Here is a 23702-nt window from a genome sequence, read left to right as displayed (position 1 = left end):
TTGGCTGAATTCGGTGATACCAGGGGGTTATACACAGGTAGCACCTGAGAAAAGTGGCTGTTTCTGCGAACGATGATTGGTAAATCAGTAGAGTTAGGTATACGTAACTTTCCGCCTATCGGTCGTAAGACGGACGGAGCAGGCCATAATGCTTCGGTCTGATGGGGAGAGAGATCTAGCCGGGGTTCCACGGCCACTGTGTCGATGTTGTCGAGTTCAGCTGGGACATCTACTTCTATGAATTTACCAGGCCAAATAGTGGTAGCAGTATTCGATCTTAAAACAGAAGCTTGAGTGCGTCGTACCGATGGACTTGACTTTGGAGAAGAGGAACCGTATGGATAAATATGGCCACCAATAAGTACGTGTTGCTTGGAAGGTCGCACGGCTACATCGTTGACAGACATGAAAGGGGTTCCTCCAAGTAGTTCCACATCCATAGAGGACACGACTAATGCGGTGAATGATAAGATATGATCGTCTCTTGTCAACTCAAAGCGAGTTTCTCCGACAACGTTTAACAATGTTCGGCCATCAGCCTGAGTAGCGTATTGTGTACTTTTAGTAACAGGAATGCCCAACTGGAGAGCGAGAGGATGACTTATCATATTCGTTTCGGAACCAGAGTCGACGGTTATGCGGATGGCATGGTGGTCGTAGAATGCATCAAGATAGGGAGACTGATCGACTTGGACTCTTCGTGATGAAACCGACAAAGTTGGCGTATCAGCATTATTGGCATCTGAAATGATATCAGTGTTCTCATCATCGTCAGAATCGACGATAACCTGCCTGGCTCGTGACATAAACTTTCTGTCGCTCTCGGGCAAATATGGACATAGACTGAGGTAATGGTCAGTGGAACCTCGGTTGGATTGTAAGCATAGAGGACACATTGTAGGCGATCTTTTTGTAACACGTTGTGGCTTTAAGGTTTGTGGCCTGGGCCTTGGCGGGGGGTTATGCAGTCTGGAGTCTGGGCGAAACGGTGGTCGGGAACCCATACGCATGCAACGAACCTCTTCAGCAGTTTCCACCTCTTCTAAAAGGGATGACAAGGCCATTGATATCTCTGGTTTAAGTGACGCGATAGTACATGTACGTAATTGGATTCCATACCGTTGCTTAACGAGCTTGGGCAAACCGGGGTGGATTAAACGAAGCCATAATACTGTTATCAGATTTTCTAAGGATGGAGACATTTCCTCCTCGGTAACTTGAGTTCCATAGTGTGTAAGACCGCATCCGACAGTTAATAGATTGTCATCAACGAAGGCGATCAGCCTCTGAAATAAGTCTTCTGGTTTTTCATCCATTTCTAGTTTCATATCACAGATGTCAAGGAACTGTGCCCCACTATTCTGAAATCCATAGTGAGCACGGATTGATTGCCAAACAGAGCTTATACTCACAGACTTGTGAATAATGGTGTTGCGGGCTATCACCGGGCAAAAATTGGCGATTTGACCCAACATGAGCTCTAAAAAAACCACCTTTTGTGCTGCAGTCTTCCCACGTTCGTCGGTAAAGCCTCGATTTGGGTTATCCCTGCTTTTCTTAGACCATACAATATCGGGAGCGAAGAATGGGGCGAAGTTGTCATCTAGAGATAAAATGTATGTAAGGTTCTGTTTCCAGGCCTCGAACGAGGTGATAGTTTCATCTTTTGTCAAAACACGCTGCTTTGGGGCGCGAGTTGAAGCCATTGATTGATAAATTGATGGGGGTTCGTCTTAAAAATAAAAATTATATGGCGCGCTTCTACGCGAGCCAACAGAAATCTATTTACAGTACACTGTAACCTGCCTGTTGAATGATATTTCTTGTTTGCCGAGTCCTGCAGTTCACGGAGACGTAAGGAATAAATCCACAATCAGCCACCACGACAGTTTAGTGGGGAGTACTACAGGGACAAACACAGACAGCGACAACTGTTGATAACTTTAATTGACGTGCCACCATTACAATAACATAATCGATAACCCGGATGTCTCGTATCACGAGAACTAACAATGAACGAAGGGACCTGTAACCTACAGGGACTTGTAACATATATAATTAACTATAATGGCGCATCACATTCAGGCAAGACATCGTTGGTGTAGGGATCGTCAACACTGGGATAATCGACGCTGGAGCAATGTGATGTTTTCAGATGAGTCAAGGTTCACTGTTGATTTTTTGGACAGACGTAGGAGGGTGTGGCGTCGTCGAAACGAGCGCTTCCAAGACGTTAACGTCATCAGACATGATCGATTTGGGGGTGGTTCTGTTATGGTGTGGGGAGGCATCACTGTTGCTGGAAGAACGGCTTTACATGTTGTTGCAGGGCGTGTTACAGGCCAGTACTACCGGGACAACATCTTGGCAGATCATGTTGTGCCGTTCGCACGACGTCATGGCCGCCGTTTCATCTTCCAGGATGACAACGCAAGATGTCACAGGGCCAGGATCGTTACAGGTTACCTCCAACAACAGAACATCACCACATTAAATTGGCCAGCACTGAGTCCCGACCTCTCCCCCATCGAGCATGTCTGGGACATGCTTGGACAGAGGTTACGTCAACGTCAACAACGTCCTGCCAATGTCCAAGAACTTGCTGCTGCGTTGCAACAGGAATGGGACAATCTGGACCAAAATGACCTTAGACGTCTCATTAGGAGTATGCCACGTCGGATCAATGCTTGTTTGGCAAACAGAGGAGGATTTACCCGTTACTGACTTGGTTGTGATGCTGTGGTAACTTTGCTGTTTGACCCCGGGTATCATTTTACCCTTATCATGGTCAGTCTGTGCCTTACTTAGTCTAACGATCATTTGGAATAAATCGATGAATGTGAACTTCATTTCATTTTGTCATTTGTTTCTCCGTCAGTTTTATTAGGTGACTTTAATAACACTTAAAAATCAAATATCCCCTACTTTTTTTGAATAGTATATATGATTAGCACTGTGTTAAAGATCACCTGGTTGTATATTGAGATTAAAGTATAACATAGCTACACTGTCCAGGTAAAATATCTACCATACAGGTAGTACACTGCATGGGCGGTTAGTTCATTAACACCTTAAATCCTATTTCATTGCCTGTTGTATATTTCCAAGGGACCTCAGTTTTGCATCCCATTCGAACAATTACATCCTGTTCATGCCAGGCCTAACGTCCTCCTCCACTGGGTTGTACGTGACAAGGAGTAGGGTCGCCTGTCCAACCTCCTGGGTTTTCTCTGGGTCCTCCGGTTTCCTCCCACTGCTAAAGACCCCTACGTGCAAGCGAATTATTGAAATAAAACTAAACCATATGTTAGTCCCGAAATGACCTAGCTTGTGTCGAGTGGATGTTAAACCCCATTTCTCTCCTCCTCCACTGACAAGGGGGAAACTAAACAAAAAAATATGGATGAACCCAGGGTAAAAAAAAAATCTCTTTATGAGGAAATTGATAATTTAGGCAATGCAGCGGAGATAACTCAAGGTCACCAGATTCAGCAATGCATCTTGGACAGTCTAAATATCAACGGTAAGTTCAAGGGTCTTGGTTGGTGCCCGAGAGATCTGTCATGAAAACAATCCGTGTGGTATCAATCCCAGGTGTGTACGTTTTTTAACTTGGTAGTGTTATCTCCTACATGTGCATGTGGATTATTGAAATAAATATACATGTTAGTCCCGAAATAATTCTCTCAGTCCCCCATCTCTCCCTCCCTCCATCTCTCTCTCCCCCTCTCTTTTTCTCACTCTCTCTCTCTCTCTCCCAACTCACAGTACCTACAACTCTCCCCCCTCCCTCTCTCAGTCCCTCAGTCTCCCCCTCCTTCAATCCTCTCTCTCACAGTCCCTCCATCTCTCTCTCTCTCACAGTCCCTTGATCTCTCCCCCTCTCTCACAGTTCCTCCACCTCTCTCCCCCTCCCTCACAGCCCCCCCTTTCTCTCTCTCTCTCAGATTTCCTCCACCTCTCTCCATCCTCCCTCCCAGGCATCTCTGATAATATTAATTATGTAAATCTGTGATTAAAAGAAAGATTAGCCTCGTAACCAATAACTACCAGAATAAAGAACTTGTTTATAAGGTATTCCTGGTATTCAGTACCATATGGCCTTCATTTCTTGCTATAGTATATATTATATATGTCATGGTTTTAACCTGTATTATTGTATATATATATATATATATATATATAGGTTTACTGGTTGATATCCTTGTATAAATAGGTTGTTATTGTAGAAGAGAGAGAAAAATGGGGTTCAACGTCTGCTCTACACATACTAGATCATTTAGGGGCTAACACAGGGTTCAATTTTATTTCGATATTTCACTTGTGAGTAGGGGAAAACCTGCTCCTTGTCATGTACAACCGGGGAATCAAAACCACGCCAGACTGTATGATACAATGTGCACGCGCTAACCATTTAGCCATCCACCCCCCCCACCCCCACTCCCCGTATTGTAGAATATCACCATCTATTCTTTATAACAGTCATCATCATCATTATAGACCTGTGTATCCAGTGTAAACTGAAATCTTCACTAATTACCAGACTGTCCAGAATTCGATCCTGATCTTCCAGTCTGATTTTCCCTTGTCAGAGGTGCAGGACGGAGGTCCCGACAAGGAAAAAACATGTTGTCGTTTGAATGGGACAGAAACAGTGGTCCCTCATAGCAAACTGCATGATGTATGGCCGTCTTCTTTAGTCTGGGGAGTAGGGGATGGGTCCTTCTGTTTCCTCCCACAGCTAAAGTCCCCTACACATTATGTAAGATTTCGATAAAGAGCTAAAAGTTCTTGCTATAGTTATATTAAAGATACATTATGTAAGATTTCGATAAAGAGCTGACAGTTCTCGCTATAATATTTATATTAAAGATACATTATATAACATTTAGATAAAGAGCTGACAGTTCTTGCTACAAATTATAATAATTAAAACAACAAATAATGAAATGGAAATATATTGAAGAAAATTTCAGTCAAATTACTTTATTATGGCCGTTTGAAGAATGGTGTAGTCTCAATTGTCATTGCTACCATTGTTATGATAATAAACAAAGTCTCGATTATCCAGTTTTTTAATTGAATTATTAACTCACGATCATGTTTAAATCCGTTGAAAATCAAAACCAACCAGCCGTCTACAGAGTTGATTATGGGCTTGGCATGTGAAATAATGATGTATATAACATTTGAGCCCAAACGAAAGATCTGCAATTCTGTATATCATCATAAAACTAATCTAAGATCACAATAGTTCCTCAAAATCTAAAACCCCAACAAGACATGATAAAGGTTTAAGTTCATACAAACCACAAGTACTTTTGCCTTAAAGAATTCTGGTCAAAAAATATTCAATCGACTTAAATTCATGCCTTTGTCCTCACCGAATATCTGACCTAAATCTATTGACACAGAGTGATATTGCACTTTCAATACCCAACATTTTATTATATCAGTCAATAATACCCGTTTAAGGTACATGTATGTAAATATATTCAATTAACCATACATCTCGGACAGTGTATATCAGACAATAATACACAACCTAAAATAGCCTGGATTGGAACAAAAACATGCTTCAAAATGAAAAATCTGTGCTTTGAAAATAAGAAACTTGTACTCTGAAAAAAATGGTGTATCCTTGTTCCTGATAGAATTTGAATTATAATTCAAATATTATCGTTACAAAACTGGTGTGTTGTCTTCCTATTTCCTAATGCTGAGTTTTCATGCAAAAAAAAAGAAGCTCAGCAAAGCCAAATAAAATCATATGTAAACTCCTCAAGAAAAGTCCACAGATGTCGTTTTTCAGCTCTGAATTTTCAAAATTTTCTGGGGGAGGTCTCCAGGCTCGACGCCGGTGAAGTTCGGTGACTCCCCTGACACAGAATAAGGTATCAGTGAGAGAGAGAGAGAGAGAGAGAGAGAGGGTTTAACTTCCACTCGACACAAACTAGGTCATTTCGGGACTAACATATGGTTCAATTTTTTATTTCAATAATTCGCTTGCGCGTAGGGGTCTTTAACAGTGGGAGGAAACCAGAGGACCCAGGGAAAACCCACAAGGTTGGACAGGCGACCCTACTCCTTGTCACATACATGTACAACCAGGGAATCGAAACCCTGCCAGTTGACTCAATGGCAGACTGTGTGATACAACACGCTCACACTAACCATTCAGCCATCTAAATCTAGGAATATAACCTTGTAAATCATATAATAAGTAGTTTGATACTATCTAACATGGCCTTTATCTGACCTCTGTCACACTGTGGTTATTATGTGTTCTACAACCTTCTGTATAAATACAATAAAATGGGGTCCAACTGTTCAGCAGCAATCGGGCTAACGACGATGAATCAAAAAAAAATACCTGTGTGTTATGGCTCCAGAAAAAAGAAATTGTGGATGAGAGGGTAGATTAGAATAGAACTTCCTGAATTAATAAATTAATCTTTTAATAACCTATATGGATCTATAGACTTTGTCATATTTTAGATACAGGAAATGAAATGGGGTTTAATGTCCTACTGTTCTGCTCATATACTGGGCTAATGAAGACGGGCATACGCCATACAGTGTGCTATGAGTGAAATTTTGCCCGGGCAGCGGCACTATCGTCTACTCTTATATCGAATTCCAACTGCCAATGGATCTTTTATGTACACACCAATGTAAAGACGGGACCTCAGTTTTTTTTGTCCCTTCTGAACGACTAGACAAGGAAAAACCATGTCACGTACAAGCTGGTAATGTGTAATTAAATAGTCTAGACTGAACATACCATGTCAACATGTACAACAGGTAATCATGTAAACTACAGGTAATCATGTATATGTCACGTTAACCTAGATTATTTACACCCAGGTATATTTATCTAGATCAGTATATTTAAGTCGAAAGAGAGGTGGATTTTAACACAAGTATATTGTCTCAACCATTTACTTTATAAATCGGTAAACACGGTGGCTAAGTGGGTAAGACGCTGGCTCGCTAGCCTGGAGGTCGAGTGTTCGATCCCTGCATTGGCCGAGAAAGTTCATCCAGATTTTCCGGCGTGATTCTCCCTTGTCAGTGATGCAGGATGGAGAGCCTGACAATGACAGCTGTCCAGTCCTTCGGATGATACAAAAAATCAAGGTCCAGTGTATACATTAGAATAGAATGCATGTAAAAGATCCCTTGGCAGTTGGAATTCGAGATAAGAGTAGGCCATAGTGCCGCTGTCCGGGCAAAATTTCCCACATAGCACACTGTATGGCGTATGCCCGTCTTCATTAGCCCAGTTCGGAGCAAAACAGTAGCACGTTAAACCCTATTTCTCTGAAATCGTACAAGTTAGACACCATTTTGTGGTATCTCTATGATCGCATGGGTTCATTCTATTTGTTGATGGATTACTAATCAGGAGATACAGGAATTGATCCAGGTGTTGGCTGAACTGGATCCATAATCAGGTCCCGGGTCTGATCCAGGTGTTGGCCGAACTGGATCCATAATCAGGTCCCGGGTCTGATCCAGGTGTTGGCCGAACTGGATCCATAATCAGGTCCCGGGTCTGATCCAGGTGTTGGTCGAACTGGATCCATAATCAGGTCCCGGGTCTGATCCAGGTGTTGGTCGAACTGGATCCATAATCAGGTCCCGGGTCTGATCCAGGTGTTGGCCGTACTGGATCCACAATCAGGTCCGGGACTGATCCAGGTGTTGGCCGAACTGGATCCATAATCAGGAGGTCCTTGGTCACATCCAGGTGTTGACCAAGAAAGTTCCACAGAGAATTATATTGAGTTAGAGAGTTAGACCACTTGGCCACCCACTCCATGACAAATCAAACACGTTCCTCATCAATTGTCATGTACGATGATTTGTATGTTTTATTTGACCTACATGTAGGCTACCTGCTCATAGAGAGAGAGAGAGAGAGAGAGAGTTTAACGTCCACTCCTCACAAACGAGGTCATTTTGAGACTAACATATGGTTCAATTTCGTTTCAATAATTCGCTGGCACGTAGGACTGAGAGGAAACCATACAACCGGGGAAACACATGGTTAAATTTTATTTCAATAATTCAATTGCGCGTAGGTGTCTGTAGCAGTGACGCTACTCCTTGAGAGAGAGAGATGGGGTTTAACGTCCACTCGACAAAAACTAGGTCATTTCGACTAGGTCATATGGTTTAATTTTATTTCAATAATTCGCTTGTGCTTAAGGTCTTTAGCTGTGGGAGGAAACCGGAGGACAAAGAGAAAACCAATGAGGTTGGACAGGCGACCCTACTCCTTGTCATGTACAACCGGGCAAACGAAACCACGCCAGTTGACTCAATGACAGGCTTCATGATACAGCGTGCAAGTGCTAACCATTCAGCCATCCAACCGCCCTTTAATTCTACAAACACAATATTTACAACAACAACATCTGTAGAATCCATTAACCTACCCACCTAATTTATATTTACAAATGTACATGTAATCCTTGAAAAATGTGTTGTAATAAAGACAACAAGAAAAGATTGCACCTTGAAACACAGATGTTTTTCTTAAATAAAATATTTTCAGGGTTTTTTTCTGGCCTAATTCATATATTTGTATACCTGTTCTGGGATATATACTGTAACTGTACCATCTGTAATGTATGGTTTGTTCTGTCTTCCAATTACTGTGCAGTTGTCCTGCATTGTGTATTGGAGACTAACACAGTTAATACTGTGTTCACATGTTTTAGGGAGGTGAATTTTGCCCAGAAAACTGCATTTAATTTCAGATATTTCGCATCAAATTCCAGATGCCACTGTTCTGTTGTGCTCGACAATGGGTGCAATTGATCTTGGTATGTTTATGCCTTCTGCTCAACATGGCTAATGAAGACGGGCATACACCATACAGTGTGCTATGAGGGAAATTTTGACCGGACAGTGGCAATACGGCCTACTCTTATATCAAATTTCATATGCTAAGGGTTCTTTTACATGCACACCAAAGTATATACAGGACCTCGGTTTTTCTTCCCATCCGAATGACTCGACAGCTGTCGTTGTCAGGCACTCCGTCCCGCACCACTGACAAGGGGAGGGGGGGGAATTGCGTCGGAAAATCCTAATGAACTTTCTCGGCCAATGCTGGGAGCGTTATTATAACTGAACTAAAATAGTAAGCCTTGTTCATGAACTGGCTCAATTATCCAGTTTTCTTCTGGCTTCCATTTCAACTATGTTTCTTAGTAGACTGGTTTACAGAGACTACATGGAATGTCAAACATAATTGCTTATTGATGAAAAACAATAACATGCCGTCCTCGCCTTACAGCTCGTTTTACAAAAAACAATAACATTCTGTCCTTGTCTTACAAAAATATCAGGTCTAGAGTAACTTGTAACTATGTCAATTGACACACACCGATATCATAGTCTACCTGTCACTAATATTATAGTCTACCTGTCTCTAATATCATAGTCTACCTGTCTCTAATATCATAGTCTACCTGTCACTAATATTAAAATCACTGATCATCATTTGTACTTTTAGGATACACATACCTTTAGGATATCATACTTTTAGGATACCATACTTTTAGAATATTGTACTTTTTTTTAGCATACCATACTTTTAGGATACCATATTTTTAGGATACCATACTTTTAGAATATTGTACTTTTTTTTAGCATATCATATTTTTAGGATACCATATTTTTAGGATACCATACTTTTAGAATATTGTACTTTTAGAATATCATACTTTTAGGATACCATACTTTTAGAATATCATACTTTTAGAATATCACACTTTTAGGATACATGTACTGTTTTAGGATATATGTACTGTTTTAGGATAAATGTATGTTACTTTTTGGATATATATGTACTTTTTAGATAAATGTAATTGTAAAGTTATAGGATACATATACTTATAGGATACATTTACTTATACGATACATGTACTTTTATGAGAGAGAGAGAGAAATGGAGTTTAACGTCCACTCGACACAGACTAGATCATTTCGGGACTAACATATGGTTTAATTTTATTTCAATAATTCGCTTGCGCGTAGGGGTCTTTAGCAGTGGGAGGAAACCGGAGGACCCGGAGAAAACCCATGAGGTTGGACAGGCAACCCTACTCCTTGTCACGTACAACCAGGGATTCGAAACCACGCCAGTTGACTCAATGACAGGCCTTATGATACAGCGCGCTCGTGCTAACCATTCGGCCATCCAACCCCCCTACTTTTATTTTACATTTTTTCACTAAAATCTTTTGATGGGCCTCTCTTTAATCCTTGATTTTTCTTACTGTTGATATTTTTTTTTTCTTAATTAAATCTTAAATAATCAATTTGAGTACATTTTGGCCGTGGATAAAACGCAAAATTTTTGCGAAAACTCCAAATGGCACATAGTACATGTATATATTTTATCAATCTGTTTTACGGAAGTATTAGGAAAATCTTCTAATATCTCTGTAAAAGATGACTGCTTTCAACATGTGACATCATATCACCCGGCGTCAATCATTGGCTCAATGGCACATGTCTTGTTTGCATAAGACATTACTGGTTCGGGCAGAATGATGCCTTTTACTCATTTTACACACCCATTTACACTAAATAGGAAATATTTTTACCTACATATCCTTGAAACACCTTTATTTATTTTTCTAATGCTTAAAAAAACAAACGTTCTAGAATTTTAGTTAATATTAGGGACCCATCATAAGCTGCATTGATGTCATCCCTACCAGTGATTGTAGCAGCCTAGAGAATATTTACTGCTGATCAGTGTGATACTTTATACATACAATAAATATAGGCCCTACCTGTCACCAATATTTACAGATGTAAACATGTATGTATCTATGTCTACTACCACTAACTTATAAATCTCAAATCTGGTTTTTAATCGGTGTAAGGTCAGTAGGCCTTAAAGGGACAATAACACTCTTGCTGGCTTGACAGCTCCAGAAAATAAATAATAGCCTTATTTTAAGTATTAGATGTTTAAGTGTCCTACCTGTTGTGTAAATTATCCATTACATTGAAAATATTTTTAAATCCAAGTTACATTTGAAAAGGTTTACATTAGGCTTTTCAAATCATTTAGTTGAATTTTTCCAATTTTTTAAATTAGGTGTTTTAAGATGAAATTTGTATCATCAATTAATTGGAATATTGTAAAATAGTACAATTTGTTGACCAGAATAAAGATTGGGACATATTATTCAGTTACAACAAGAGTGGTATTGAGCCTTTAAGGTCAGGGTCATCTGAGGTTATATCTATGTATATTTACATATCTAAAACTCTACTCTAACAATAAGTACAGGAGTAGTGCACTACACACAATACAAAACCTGATAAGAAATGAAATGAAATGGGGTTTAACGTCCTACTGTTCTGCTCCTAACCTGGGCTAATGAAGACAGGCATATGCCATACAGTGTGCTATGAGGGACATTTTGCCCGGACAGCGGCACTACGGCCTACATGTACTCTTATATCGAAATCCAACTATCAATGGATCTTTTATGTGCATGCCGTACACGGGACCACCCCTCCTCTTCTGTTTCTGGTATTCGTTGTCTTGTTGGATAGGTTTTTCCTAGTTTATTACAAATGGTGCCTGAAATCATAGAATATACGACCTGTGTAGGCCTACTGATTATAAAATGTTCAATGTCAATGTGTCTTAAATATTGGATATGATATATTACATCACCGGCTCCGATATTTTTACCACAAGAGAATGGTTAGCACGTGCCTGCTGTATCATAAAGCCTGTAATTGAGTCAACTGGCATGGTTTTGAATCCCTGGTTGTACGTGACAAGGAGTAGGGTCGCCTGTCCAACCTCGTGGTTTTTCTCCGGGTCCTCCGGTTTCCTCCCACTGTTAAAGACCCCTACGCGCAAGCGAATTATGTAAATAAAATTAAACCATATGTTAGTCCCGAAATGACCTAGTTTGTGTCGAGTGGACGTTAAACCCCATCTCTCTCTCTAACTGGCGATCGTCTGTAGCAGCCAAACTGCACTACAATTAAAAATAGATCTATTAATACCACAGTATTATCAATTATGACGTAATCATAGGCCTACCTTATTGGCAGCTTGGTCGATGGCACTCTGGAAATAAAACGATGTCACCGAACGAGATCTTTCACGATCAGGACAGTCTTGCTGTTTAGAATAAATATTATCAGAAAACTGTCTACTGGCCACTGCTGTGGTGAAAAGCAACCCAGTCCTTTGTTCATGGGTTATAATACGGAAGCTACGAACAGCTGATAGGAAAGCCATATTGTTATTGTATTATTGGCCGGCGTAAAAACAGAAAGTATCAAACCAAGCCAAAAATAAATCGCCGGGAACACACAGAAAAATATCTATCACGATTCACTTTGCCACACTCAAGCGAAATAAAAAATACACAATGACAACATCACAATTTTGTAGAGGTCCATTTCACAAATCTTTTGTGTCTATAAACCGAATACATTCGTAGAAAACGGTCAGACGTCGCGCCCAACCCCATCGCGTTCTGGATTTTCTTGTACTCAGCTGTCAGGAATATTGACCTCGTACACTCGGTCACGTGATCATCGCTATCACGTGTAGAGAAACTGAGAGGAGTTTCACATTTTGACCTATATTTGAAAGCCGACAGCCGTGAATCGGAATTATATTTTAATTAAATCAAACAATAGGCTAAAACAGTAGGAATAATTCGATCGTCTATGTGGAGAGAAATTCCTAGATTTTGATATGGTGAATAAAGCGGACTGTCGCGGGCTTAAATTATGACACGCGACCAAAACAAAAATAACAATGTTTACATTTTGGGGCGTGACAAGTTGAACGTGCTGGTCATGACCCAGGTTAATCGAGACTAGAGAGGTCCAAAGTTCACCGACTGACTGCAGTCCTTTGTTTATTATTATTTTTATATTAAAAACAGTAGCTATGGGGTGTTTATCCTAAGACACGGCCTTTCAGTTAAATCATATCATATTGCACATGTTTTATTCTATAGAACAGTTGTTATGGAGCGGTACACAGTTGTTATGGAAGACCTCGCTCCGAAGATCCGTGTTCGTCGTTCGTCTGTTTGCGATACTGACGCGTTGGCCGAGATCGCGAGCCATTTGAATTTTCCGGCGAACAAGAGGCTGCCCTTTTGTGGTTGTCAGTGATGCAGGATGGATTCAGAGGGGGATTTGGGGGGATTTGGGGGTCTCCCCACCCACCCCCGCTCAGCTACATGATTTTTTTTGGTAAAACAACACTTTTTATGAGAAATTAAGTGTCACGGGCGTGTGCTTTATCCTTTGTCATGGGAACCGAGCGGAATCTCTCACCAGTATTCCAGCTCATACAGCACGGCAGTGCCAGTGGCTATTATTTGCCACATGTGGTGAGCAAGAATTTCAAAATAGCCTTATAATTACGACTACAGACAGACTACAATTGTTACCCGATTTTATAATGAAGCTTACAGATTATGATAACATTGATAACATCTCTGAGTAGCAAAACTTTCGGACATTTCCGGTTGGCGGTTTCCGAGATATGGGGGTTACCACACATTTCATGTGGCACGGCGACAGACGGCAATTATAACCGATATCCATGAAACTTACAGAATATGATAACATTAATAATATCTCAGAGTAGCCAAAATTTTGACCATTTCCGGTTAGCAGTTTCGGAGATATCAGGTTACCACACATTTCATGTGGCACGGCTACAGACCGCAATTGCAAACCGATTTCAATGAACGTGCAGATTATAACATTAATAATATCTCAGAGTAGGCAAAATTTCGACCACTTCTGGTTAGCGGTTTCGGAGATTAGGTTACCACACATTTCATGTGGCACGCGCTACAGAGCACAATTATCAACCGATTTCAATGAAACTTACAGAATATGATAACATTAATAATATCTAAGAGTAGCCAAAATTTCGACCACTTCCGGTTAGCGGTTTCCGAGATATCAGGTTACCACACATTTCATGTGGCACGGCTACAGACCACAATTATCAACCGATTTCAATGGAACTTACAGAATATGATAACATTAATAATATCTAAGAGTAGCCAAAATTTCGACCACTTCCGGTTAGCGGTTTCCGAGATATCAGCTTACCACACATTTCATGTGGCACGGCTACAGACCACAATTATCAACCGATTTCAATGAAACTTGCAGATTATAATTAATTTAATAATATCTCATAGTAGCCATAATTTCGGTCACTTCTGGTTAGCGGTTTCCGAGATATCAGGTTACCACACATTTCATGTGGGGCTACAGGCCACAATTATCAACCGATTTCCATGAAACTTGCAGATTTTAATTACTTTAATTATATCGCAGAGTAGGCAAAATTACTTTAATAATATCTCAGAGTAGCCAAAATTTCGATCACTTCCGATTAGCGGTTTCCGAGATATCAGGTTACCACACATTTCATGTGGCACGGCTACAGACCACAATTATCAACCGATTTCAATGACACTTACAGAATATGATAACATTAATAATATCTAAGAGTAGCCAAAATTTCGACCACTTCCGGTTAGCGGTTTCCGAGATATCAGCTTACCACACATTTCATGTGGCACGGCTACAGACCACAATTATCAACCGATTTCAATGAAACGTGCAGATTATAATTAATTTAATAATATCTCATAGTAGCCATAATTTCGGTCACTTCCGGTTAGCGGTTTCCGAGATATCAGGTTACCACACATTTCATGTGGGGCTACAGGCCACAATTATCAACCGATTTCCATAAAACTTGCAGATTTTAATTACTTTAATTATATCGCAGAGTAGGCAAAATTACTTTAATAATATCTCAGAGTAGCCAAAATTTCGATCACTTCCGATTAGCGGTTTCCGAGATATCAGGTTACCACACATTTCATGTGGCACGGCTACAGACCACAATTATCAACCGATTTCAATGAAACTTGCAGATTTTAATTACTTTAATTATATCTCAGAGTAGCCAAAATTTCGACCACTTCCGGTTAGCGGTGTCCGAGAAATCAGGTTACCACACATTTCATGTGGCACGGCTACAGACCACAATTATCAACCGATAGCCATGAAACTTACAGAATATGGACACAGCTCACCAAATATTTCGTCGCCGTCACCCACGAAACAAGGGCCAAAGTTATTTTTAGTCTCTCTCTCCCTTTCCCTTTTCCCCCTTTTGCATGGCGATTTTTGTTGACTTTTTGGTGTAGAATCCAAAAAATATGGTTTGAAAATACATTTTCTGCCAGGTTTTGGTGAATATTCATGATTTTGAGGCGGAAGGATCGATACAAGAGTTGTGAGGTTGGTTACGTTGAAATGTAGGGCCGGAAATAGCATGTTTTCTTGTCTCTACTTCCAACTTGTGTATCTCAAGTTTTTCATGGTGAACCTCATACATGCTTTTGGGTAAGAGTTTGCCACATGTTGCTCCATCTGTGGCAGAAAGCGTTCTACCCAACGAAAATTTGGAAAAAAGTTAGAGCTGGTCTAAGAGACGAGAATTAACATTAAAGTCAATGGGGAAATAATTAGTGATCTATCTCCATATGATAAGGTCTAAGACTAGTAATTATTTCCCTTTATTTCATGATGGGAATGTAATACGAGTTATAAATAGACAATTTTTCCCTTAATTTTTTTTCTCCCCTCTTCCTGCATTTTTGGAGAAAAGGGATCAAATTTGCAATATCATAACAGTTTTGGGTAATACTGATGATATTACAGCGAAGGGATAGGGGGGTGTAAAGTGTCTTTCTGCAGTGCCGAGCAATCATTGTGTCGGAAGCAATGATAGACGTCATTCGACTCATTGGTCGGAAGTGAGATTTTCACCCCAGTCAACTTTAAATCCGCGTAGCAAAAAATCTAAATGGTCAACCCACTACAAAATTATGATGAGGAGATTGCCAAATGTGGTCCCCATCGTGCCTATAAAGATTGGAAGCAACGGAATGTTGAGCAAAATGCTACAACCTGTGATGTTACACAGCCATTTAACATTGAAGTCAATGGGCAAATAATTGCTAGTTTGAGGCCTGATATTATTTTGGGATGTTGTTATTTTCTGAGCGGCTTATTTGAATGGAAAGTGTCAGAAATGGTAAGAATACTGTTTTTTTTATTGCCCAGCAGTAAGTTTTTTGACTATTTGGTATGAGTGTGATTTTAGGGTGTAAATGATCTAAAAAAAAAAAACGAAAAACTAATAATATCTGTGACTCCCCTAAACTGTTATACCGGTGCGATAGTTTGAGTTGACTCCTGGTGTGTGTTTTCTTCTGGGCACTTGCGCATGTCCGAAACTGATGTTTGCCTTAACAACGAAACTATATCTACTTCCTGCAGTGTGAGTTGGTTCCTGACCACTGGTCAGTATGCCTACAGGAAAAAATATATCATGTACTTGATTAGAGTTTTGTCATTAATAAAATACTTGTTTTAGTGATTAGCTGTTGTTTTAGTGATCAGTAGTTACACGATCAACGGATCTAAGTTGATTGGCTTGAAATTGATACTTCGTTCGTGATTTGTTGCCGTTTTTTTTTTAGTGATTAGTCGTTCTACACACGTACGATCAGTGGAAACCATACAAATTGATGATTGGCTTGAAATTATCAATTAATTCACCTCCAAAGGAAGATTAAGGCCTTTGATATTTCGTGGCTTCATTTAACACAAATATAAAAGTATGGAATTTCTTATTCCGATTTCTTTAACATAAATATAGATTTATTACACCATCCCATACGTACATTCAAACATGCATGGAGACAGCCCAAATACAAGAGAGAATGTTCGCATTGTGGACGGGTATATATACTAAATAATAATAATAAAGATCGTAAATTTGCATCCTCTCTTAGTGGTAATATTATAGTCTATAATATATTGATTTGACCGTAAGAACATCTTAGGGGAAATCCTATCACGAGGAGTCAATGCACACCGCGTCTGTAACGGTGTGAGGTGACTCCTACAACTGCGCATGCGCCAAACGGTAATCACACACCAGGGACCATCTGAAACTGCCACACCGGTATTGTGACTCACAATAGCGAAATAGCTGTGATATCTAACTTAGGAACATAAAAAATTATTCTGTGATTCCCCCAAATTGTGAACTATTGTGACACCAATTATATTAGAACATTTGATAAATCTTGGAATAGTTCATCTGAAGCTAATTGGCGGAGAACATACAAAAGCGGACACAGGTCACATGACCTATACATTCCGAAGATATGATATGATATGATATGATAAATGTTAACATTTTGTTCACAAATGATGTCAAAACATAGTTAGGTCTAAATATTAAGGCCAACTCAACTGCAGATTTGGTCTAAAGTCACGAGATGTAAACAGGGCTGACCCTAACCCTAACCTAAGACCCAGTCCTTACCCTAACCCTAACCTACAATCTTGTCAACAAGCATGTAGCTTAGGCCTAAACCAAGACCTAGTCCCGACCCTAGCCCTCACCCACAATTGTGTCAAAAAATCATGTGCCCTAACCCTATTTACATGTGACCTTGAACCAAGTCTGCAGTTGGCCTTAATATTTAGACCTAACATGTTTTGACATCATACAATGAAATGTTAACATGCACACTCCAAATGTGTGACTTTTGACCAAACCTGCAGTATTTAGACCGAACCCCAAAACATGGTGTCTACCTTTGAGATTGGCTTAGACTTATGTGACACTCAAGGTTTACTTATTAACTGACTGTTAACTGGTTTCTTGTTGGGGGGGGGGGGGCACTGAAGGGATGTTCGCTAGAAATAAAGAGGCATATTATTTCTATTTCCAGTTGAAACCGCGAGGAGGTCTCCCTTCTTATTCAACCACATTTTTTTTATTATTATTATTTTCTTACATTTTTTTTTATTGCATATTTATTTCCATCTTTCTATCATTTCAGGTGTCACTGTGCAAGAGTGGAATGATTGACCTCAACACAAGTATTAAAGGCAAAAGGTGGGTACAGTGGACTCTGTCACATCCAATCTCTGATCACTCCGGATTGCTGTGACATCCGACATGATTTTCATGTCCCGATTTATTTCCTTATTACTTCAGCCAAAAAATCGCTGGTAAATCCGAATTCTGTATGTTCCGGATTCCGAAATCAATCAGCCGTCCCGTCACATAATTTCCATTGAATCGACACCGTATAATCCGTACTTCAAACGGTGGGTGTGAAGCATCCAATTATCGGTGAGATTAAAACTCGATGGGTGTGAAGCCAGAAAAGATTAACAAGCAATCACCAATCAATTATCGGTGAGATTAAAACTTGCGCGCGCCGGTCTGTGTTGATTACTTTGATCGATAAAGCAGTGAACCCGAGATGTTTTAAGGGATTGGACAAGATCAACCTGCCAGTCAATTGGTCGGCCAATCGCAAAGCTTGGATAACAGGTGCCATTTACTCTGATTGGCTTGAAAAACTGGACATAGAACGACATATTATAAATGAACACGTCGTAACAGAGTGGACAATTGACTGAAGACGGGGACGATGAAGAATATTCATTAACGACAGACTTGACCTATTCAAAATGCCTACGCATGCTCAACGACATTAAACACTTCGCACATATTAAGGACGAAAAGATGATCGCAACAATTCATTTGTTAGAAGATGTGGTCTAGGACTTCGCCTTACGATATGCTTCCGGTAATCTTAAGCAAACTACTTTAAACGATTACATGCATTGATATTTATAAATATATTGTACGCATGCTTTGATATTACATACATGTAAATGATTTTATGAATATATTGTACGCGTGCATTGTTATTGTTAATTATTTAATGTAATAAAATTTTGAAAGTACATAAAGGGAATAGCATTCTGGTGATTCGAAGCTACAATATAAAAATACTTCCGGTTTTCGAGGTTACACTATTTCCGGTTTTGGAGAAAGCTCGGTATTCCGAAACGCTGTGTGATCCGAATAATTGTAACGATCCCGTACGATGTTGGATGTGACAGAGTCCACTGTATATGACAATGGCTTGCATTTGTCTGTCTTGCGTATTTACTATAGCTGTGATCCTGTAAAGTGTCATCTGCTATTGATGGCTGATCTAAATGTCCCTTTTTGTAGCCGGATTCAACTGCACAGTAATTCTTGTACTTGCGGAATTCATGAAGCTTTCGTCCACGCAGCAGAAGTGCTTATATTTGCACTTCGGGTCTGGATTGGTATTCTCTGTGGTACAGACTTTCTCTTTCTATTTGCCGCAGGGAATATCTTGTCTTTGGAGAAAGAGGGGCCCCAAGGAGTTTAGCTTTCTGCTCAGTGGCACTCTTTATTCCATCATTGCTTCTCAATATTGTTGAGGAAAGTCGGCCCATCGCATTTCTTCCGTAATTTACATTCTTTGGAAGTGAAACACTCAACGAGCGGTTGATTGCTTCACATTTCTGTGTGTTTGTTTGGAATTTGGTTTTTTCTAAAGCTGCTTCACTTATTCGGATTTTTAAAATTTCACTTGAATTGATTTGTCATTTTCATTCATTTTCAGGGAATCAACTTTATTTGAGGCCAGATACATGGAACGGTTCCACCAGTTATTTGTTATCCCACCCCGGCACACAACAGAATGAGGGCGGCACTTTGAGCAGTCGCCATCGTAACACATGATAGTGGACTCTAGGACTTTTGGTAGGCGTTTTCTCATCTCCTCAGTATTACCACAGTGATTTTCAAACAATGTAGTCATGATTAGACTGCATCTAGCTTTTACATCTTGGCTCAGTATTTTCTTGATCTTGCCCTTATCCAGTCTGGTTTTACCAGGAAACATCTCGTCACTGAATTTTGCATTATAGCAGTGCCTAAATTGCGTGGCAGCCATGTGTGAAGGGTCAGCTAGTTGCTCCACACTCCACATCGGATGCAAAATTTTAAAACTATCTTCAATTCCAGCAGCTGATCGTCAATCTCTATCTGTTGTTGCATATTTGATGAGGACGTTTTGGAGATCTAGTTCTGTGCCAATGCTTTTTGCTATGTCATACTCAGATAATGGTACATGGACTGGTAAATTTGCAGTACAGCCTTCGTGTCCCCCTGGGCAGTTGACAGTAAAATCTTTTCCCTTAAGCCAGGCACCTTGCCAGCACAGTTTATTTTGCATTACAGCACTCAGGATATATTTGTGCTTTGTGTTTGTCTCGCATGCAATTCCAATGGCTTGCGAGGCTGCTTGCCCTGGCTTTTTACTGTGGCCTATGGTTATGCTGTTGTAACGCCCATCCACTGCAACATTTATTATATTTGGGTTTACTGATCCTCCCTTCAGATTAAAAGATTTAACTGCTTCTATTTTTTCCCTCATGTTAATAGTGTTCAACCTTGTCATTTTAGCACTAACTTGGTTAGAAAGAGTCTGCATGCCACTCCGAGAGGGCGGTGGAATATCCAAATCTGTAAACAGCAGCCAAGCTCTGGTGTTTCCAACCGGCATGTCTAACAGTCCAGATTGTAGGGTCAGATTAATATCGGCTGCCTTTCTTCCTGGTTTCCCAGTTGGAATCTCTTTATACAACTTGTAGACAGGTGAGATAAATGTACATTTTGTACGCTTTACAGAGTACATCCAACCCGCTCCCCACTTCTGCTCACTAACAGGCTGGAAATTTGGTACTCCACAGGCCTTTCTTCTCCCCTGGGCATGTAACCGAATGACAGAATTCCACATTTCGACCATTTTCTGGATGTCTATAATCCTGTTTCCCTGGATAGTATTCGCCTCAGAATTCTCAGTCTCATCCAAATTTAACATTTCAGGCCTACATCTCAAAACCCGATGACTTCCCGGACTGGCTTTAGTAGAAAGATGATGCATATGAATTTCATCCCTGATCTCTGTGACACCTGTGGAAATTGAGGGCAAATCATAATCAGTTTGGGTTCCAGCCGAGGACCCCTGTAAACGTTGCTGTTTAGTGTTGACTTCATGTCCAAGCTTGAAAAAGACAGCCTTGCGTTTATTATGGCCTCTCATATTGGAAGATAACATAAATGGCTTGTATGTTGACTATTGTGCATATCTCTGGGTCAGGAAAGTTGTAGGTACCATCACCATTGTAAATCATTTGAAGAGTGAGAACTATGATTGGTCAGCCATGTATCAGATTCCATACTAGGGGGTGGGGATCATAAAACTGTTGTAGTGTTACATAATCAGATTATCTGAACTTAATTGTCCTATTATAAATACAGCTATGTAGGAGATATTTTAAAATTTATAGCCACTGCATGTTTCAACATCTTAGATTTGACCACAATTTGGCACTTAAAACTGCGTTAAGAGAGAAAAACTATGATCTTTTCGACGAAAATGTTGAAAAAATCTAATATTACATGATAATTACTGTTTTAAAGGATTTTCTTGTTTGATTTATATTGAATTTTTGTTATCTTTTTACAGAATGCATTATGTTCAAAAATAAAAATGTTCTGTTTAATTCAAAATTCATGTGTTTTTAAATTTCTGTCTGAAATTCCACAGTTTTCTGATGTATTGTAGTGTTTGCAAAATGCCGCACAGCTCATCTGAAAATGCATAGATTTTCATAATCTTTGGCCAGGGAATTGCATATTAGATAACAACAGATTTGTTTAAACTGCAGAAACATGTGAGGTATATAGGACTAAGACTAGTAATTATTTCCCTTTATTTCATGATGGACAAATGTAGTGCGAGTTATAAATAGACAATTTTTCCCTTAATTTTTTTCTCCCCTCTTCCTGCATTTTTTGGTCAAATTTTTGGTCTAGAATTGGAGAAAAGGGATCAAATTTGCAATTTCATAGCAGTTTTGGGTAATACTGATGATATTACAGCGGAGGGATAGGGGGTGTAAAGTGTCTTTCTGTGTGGTAACCGGAAGTGGTTGAAATTTTGGCTACTCTGAGATATTATTAAAGTAATTATAATCTACAAGTTTCATGGAAATCGGTTGATAATTGTGGTCTGTAGCCGTGCCACATGAAATGTGTGGTAACCTGATATCTCAGAAACCGCTAACCGGAAGTGGTCGAAATTTTGCCTACTCTGAGATATTATTAATGTTATCATATTCGGTAAGTTTCATGGATATCGATTGATAATTGTGGTCTGTAGCAAAGTTCCTAGCACCTGGATTCGAGCTTTGGTGGGAAAATATTTTGGGTCGTTTTTTGATGCAGCGTGGGCTGAACCCACAAACCCCGCCTTGAATCCAGGTGCTAGGAACTTTGCGTTGCTATAACTCGATACACCAACATAGAGAGAGAGAAATGGGGTTTAACGTCCACTCGACACAAACTAGGTCATTTCGGGACTTACATATGGTTTAATTTTATCTCAATAATTCTCTTGCAGATGGAGGACCCGAAGAAAACCCACGAGATTGGACGGCGATCCTACTCCTTGTCACGTACAACCGGGGATTCGAAACCACGCCAGTTGACTCAATGAAAGGCCGTATGATACAGCACGCACATTCTAACCATTCGGCCATCCAACCCCCCACACCAACATAGAAAGTTAATGAAATTCGGCATGTTCATACCTTGTGCATCTTTCTAATTGGTGAAATAAAGATTTTGGATCCACCAAAGCCAGTTTAGAAGTTATTGTGTGCGCGATGAGCCTACCCATACCCGATTCCCCCATAGTTTTAGTATGTTTACGGTAATATATCTCGAAACGCCAGCATAAGAGCCTTTTGAAATTTTGTATTCTAGTAGTTTATTCATCTCTTGAATCCGTGAAACAAAAAACATTTTCCCACCAAAGCTGGTTTGGGTCGTTTTTTGATGCAGCGTGGGCGTACCCGTTGTTTATTGAACCCACAAACTCCACCTCGAATCCGGGTGCTAGGAACTTTGCAGTGGTATAACTCGATACACCAACATAGAAAGTTTTAATGAAATTCGGCATGTGCATACCTTATGCATCTGTCGATTTAGTGAAGCCACCAAAGCTAGTTTAGAAGTTATTGCGTGCACAGTGAGATTACCCCAACCTGGTTCCCCCATATGTTTAGTATGTTTACGGTAATATATCTCGAAACGCCAACATAGGAGCCTTCTGGAAGTTTGTATTCTAGTAGTTTATTCATCTCTTGGTTCCGTGAAACAAAAAACATTTTCCCACAAAATCTGGTTTGGGTGCTTTTTGATGCAAAATGGACGTACCCCTTTTTTGCATGATCAGTTAGCCTAGAATGCGATATTTTAGTATGTTTACGGTAATAGTATATTTTGGGGTGTGGGGTGGGGTCGGGGGATCTATTACATATATAGGTTGCATTAATGTTTTAAAATTTTATTTTCTAATATAAAGGTAACAATTATTTTTGTGATAATTATATCTAGGTTTTTTCTTGGGGCTAGGAATATGTGGGCTAACTTGATCTCAAATACGGGTGAGAGATTCCGCTCGGTATGGTGGGATGGGATGGGCACTCAAAGCATGAGATAATGATATAGATGTATATTATGTGATGTCACAATATGTTTTGCATCAACTTTTGTTATGAATTAATACAATGACATTGGGATTCAATTTCACTAATGCAAGGCAGTAATTATGATATCCCATAAACCTTGATTTACCAAATGTTTACACTATTTGCGTAAG

The 23702-nt window shown here is 39.8% G+C and overlaps 1 protein-coding gene and 1 long non-coding RNA gene across 4 annotated transcripts in view; one reads left to right on the top strand and one right to left on the bottom strand.

Moving 5' to 3' along the window:
- LOC126825569 (3-methyl-2-oxobutanoate dehydrogenase [lipoamide] kinase, mitochondrial) overlaps window positions 1-12583 on the bottom strand; it is a 46914-nt gene extending 34331 nt beyond the window's left edge. The window contains exon 1 of the mRNA XM_050555227.2: window positions 12095-12583. Coding sequence (XP_050411184.1) covers window positions 12095-12295 — 201 coding nt within the window. The 5' untranslated portion in view covers window positions 12296-12583. The remainder of the gene's footprint in view (window positions 1-12094) is intronic.
- Window positions 12584-15651: 3068 nt separating this feature from the next.
- Window positions 15652-23301, top strand: LOC126825579 (uncharacterized). Of its 3 annotated transcripts, none has more exons than XR_007682061.2 (5): window positions 15652-16153; window positions 17979-18034; window positions 19593-19732; window positions 20438-20629; window positions 22440-23301. It is a non-coding gene; the product is annotated as an uncharacterized LOC126825579 (long non-coding RNA). The 3 variants fall into 3 exon arrangements; XR_007682063.2 differs by lacking the exon at window positions 15652-16153 and adding an exon at window positions 16341-16421; XR_007682062.2 differs by lacking the exon at window positions 15652-16153 and adding an exon at window positions 16597-16739.
- Window positions 23302-23702: the final 401 nt, after the last annotated feature.

Source organism: Patella vulgata, chromosome 6 (assembly GCF_932274485.2).
Source record: "Patella vulgata chromosome 6, xgPatVulg1.2, whole genome shotgun sequence".
NCBI classification, from domain to species: domain Eukaryota; kingdom Metazoa; phylum Mollusca; class Gastropoda; family Patellidae; genus Patella; species Patella vulgata.
This window is presented reverse-complemented; position numbering and strand designations above follow the sequence as displayed.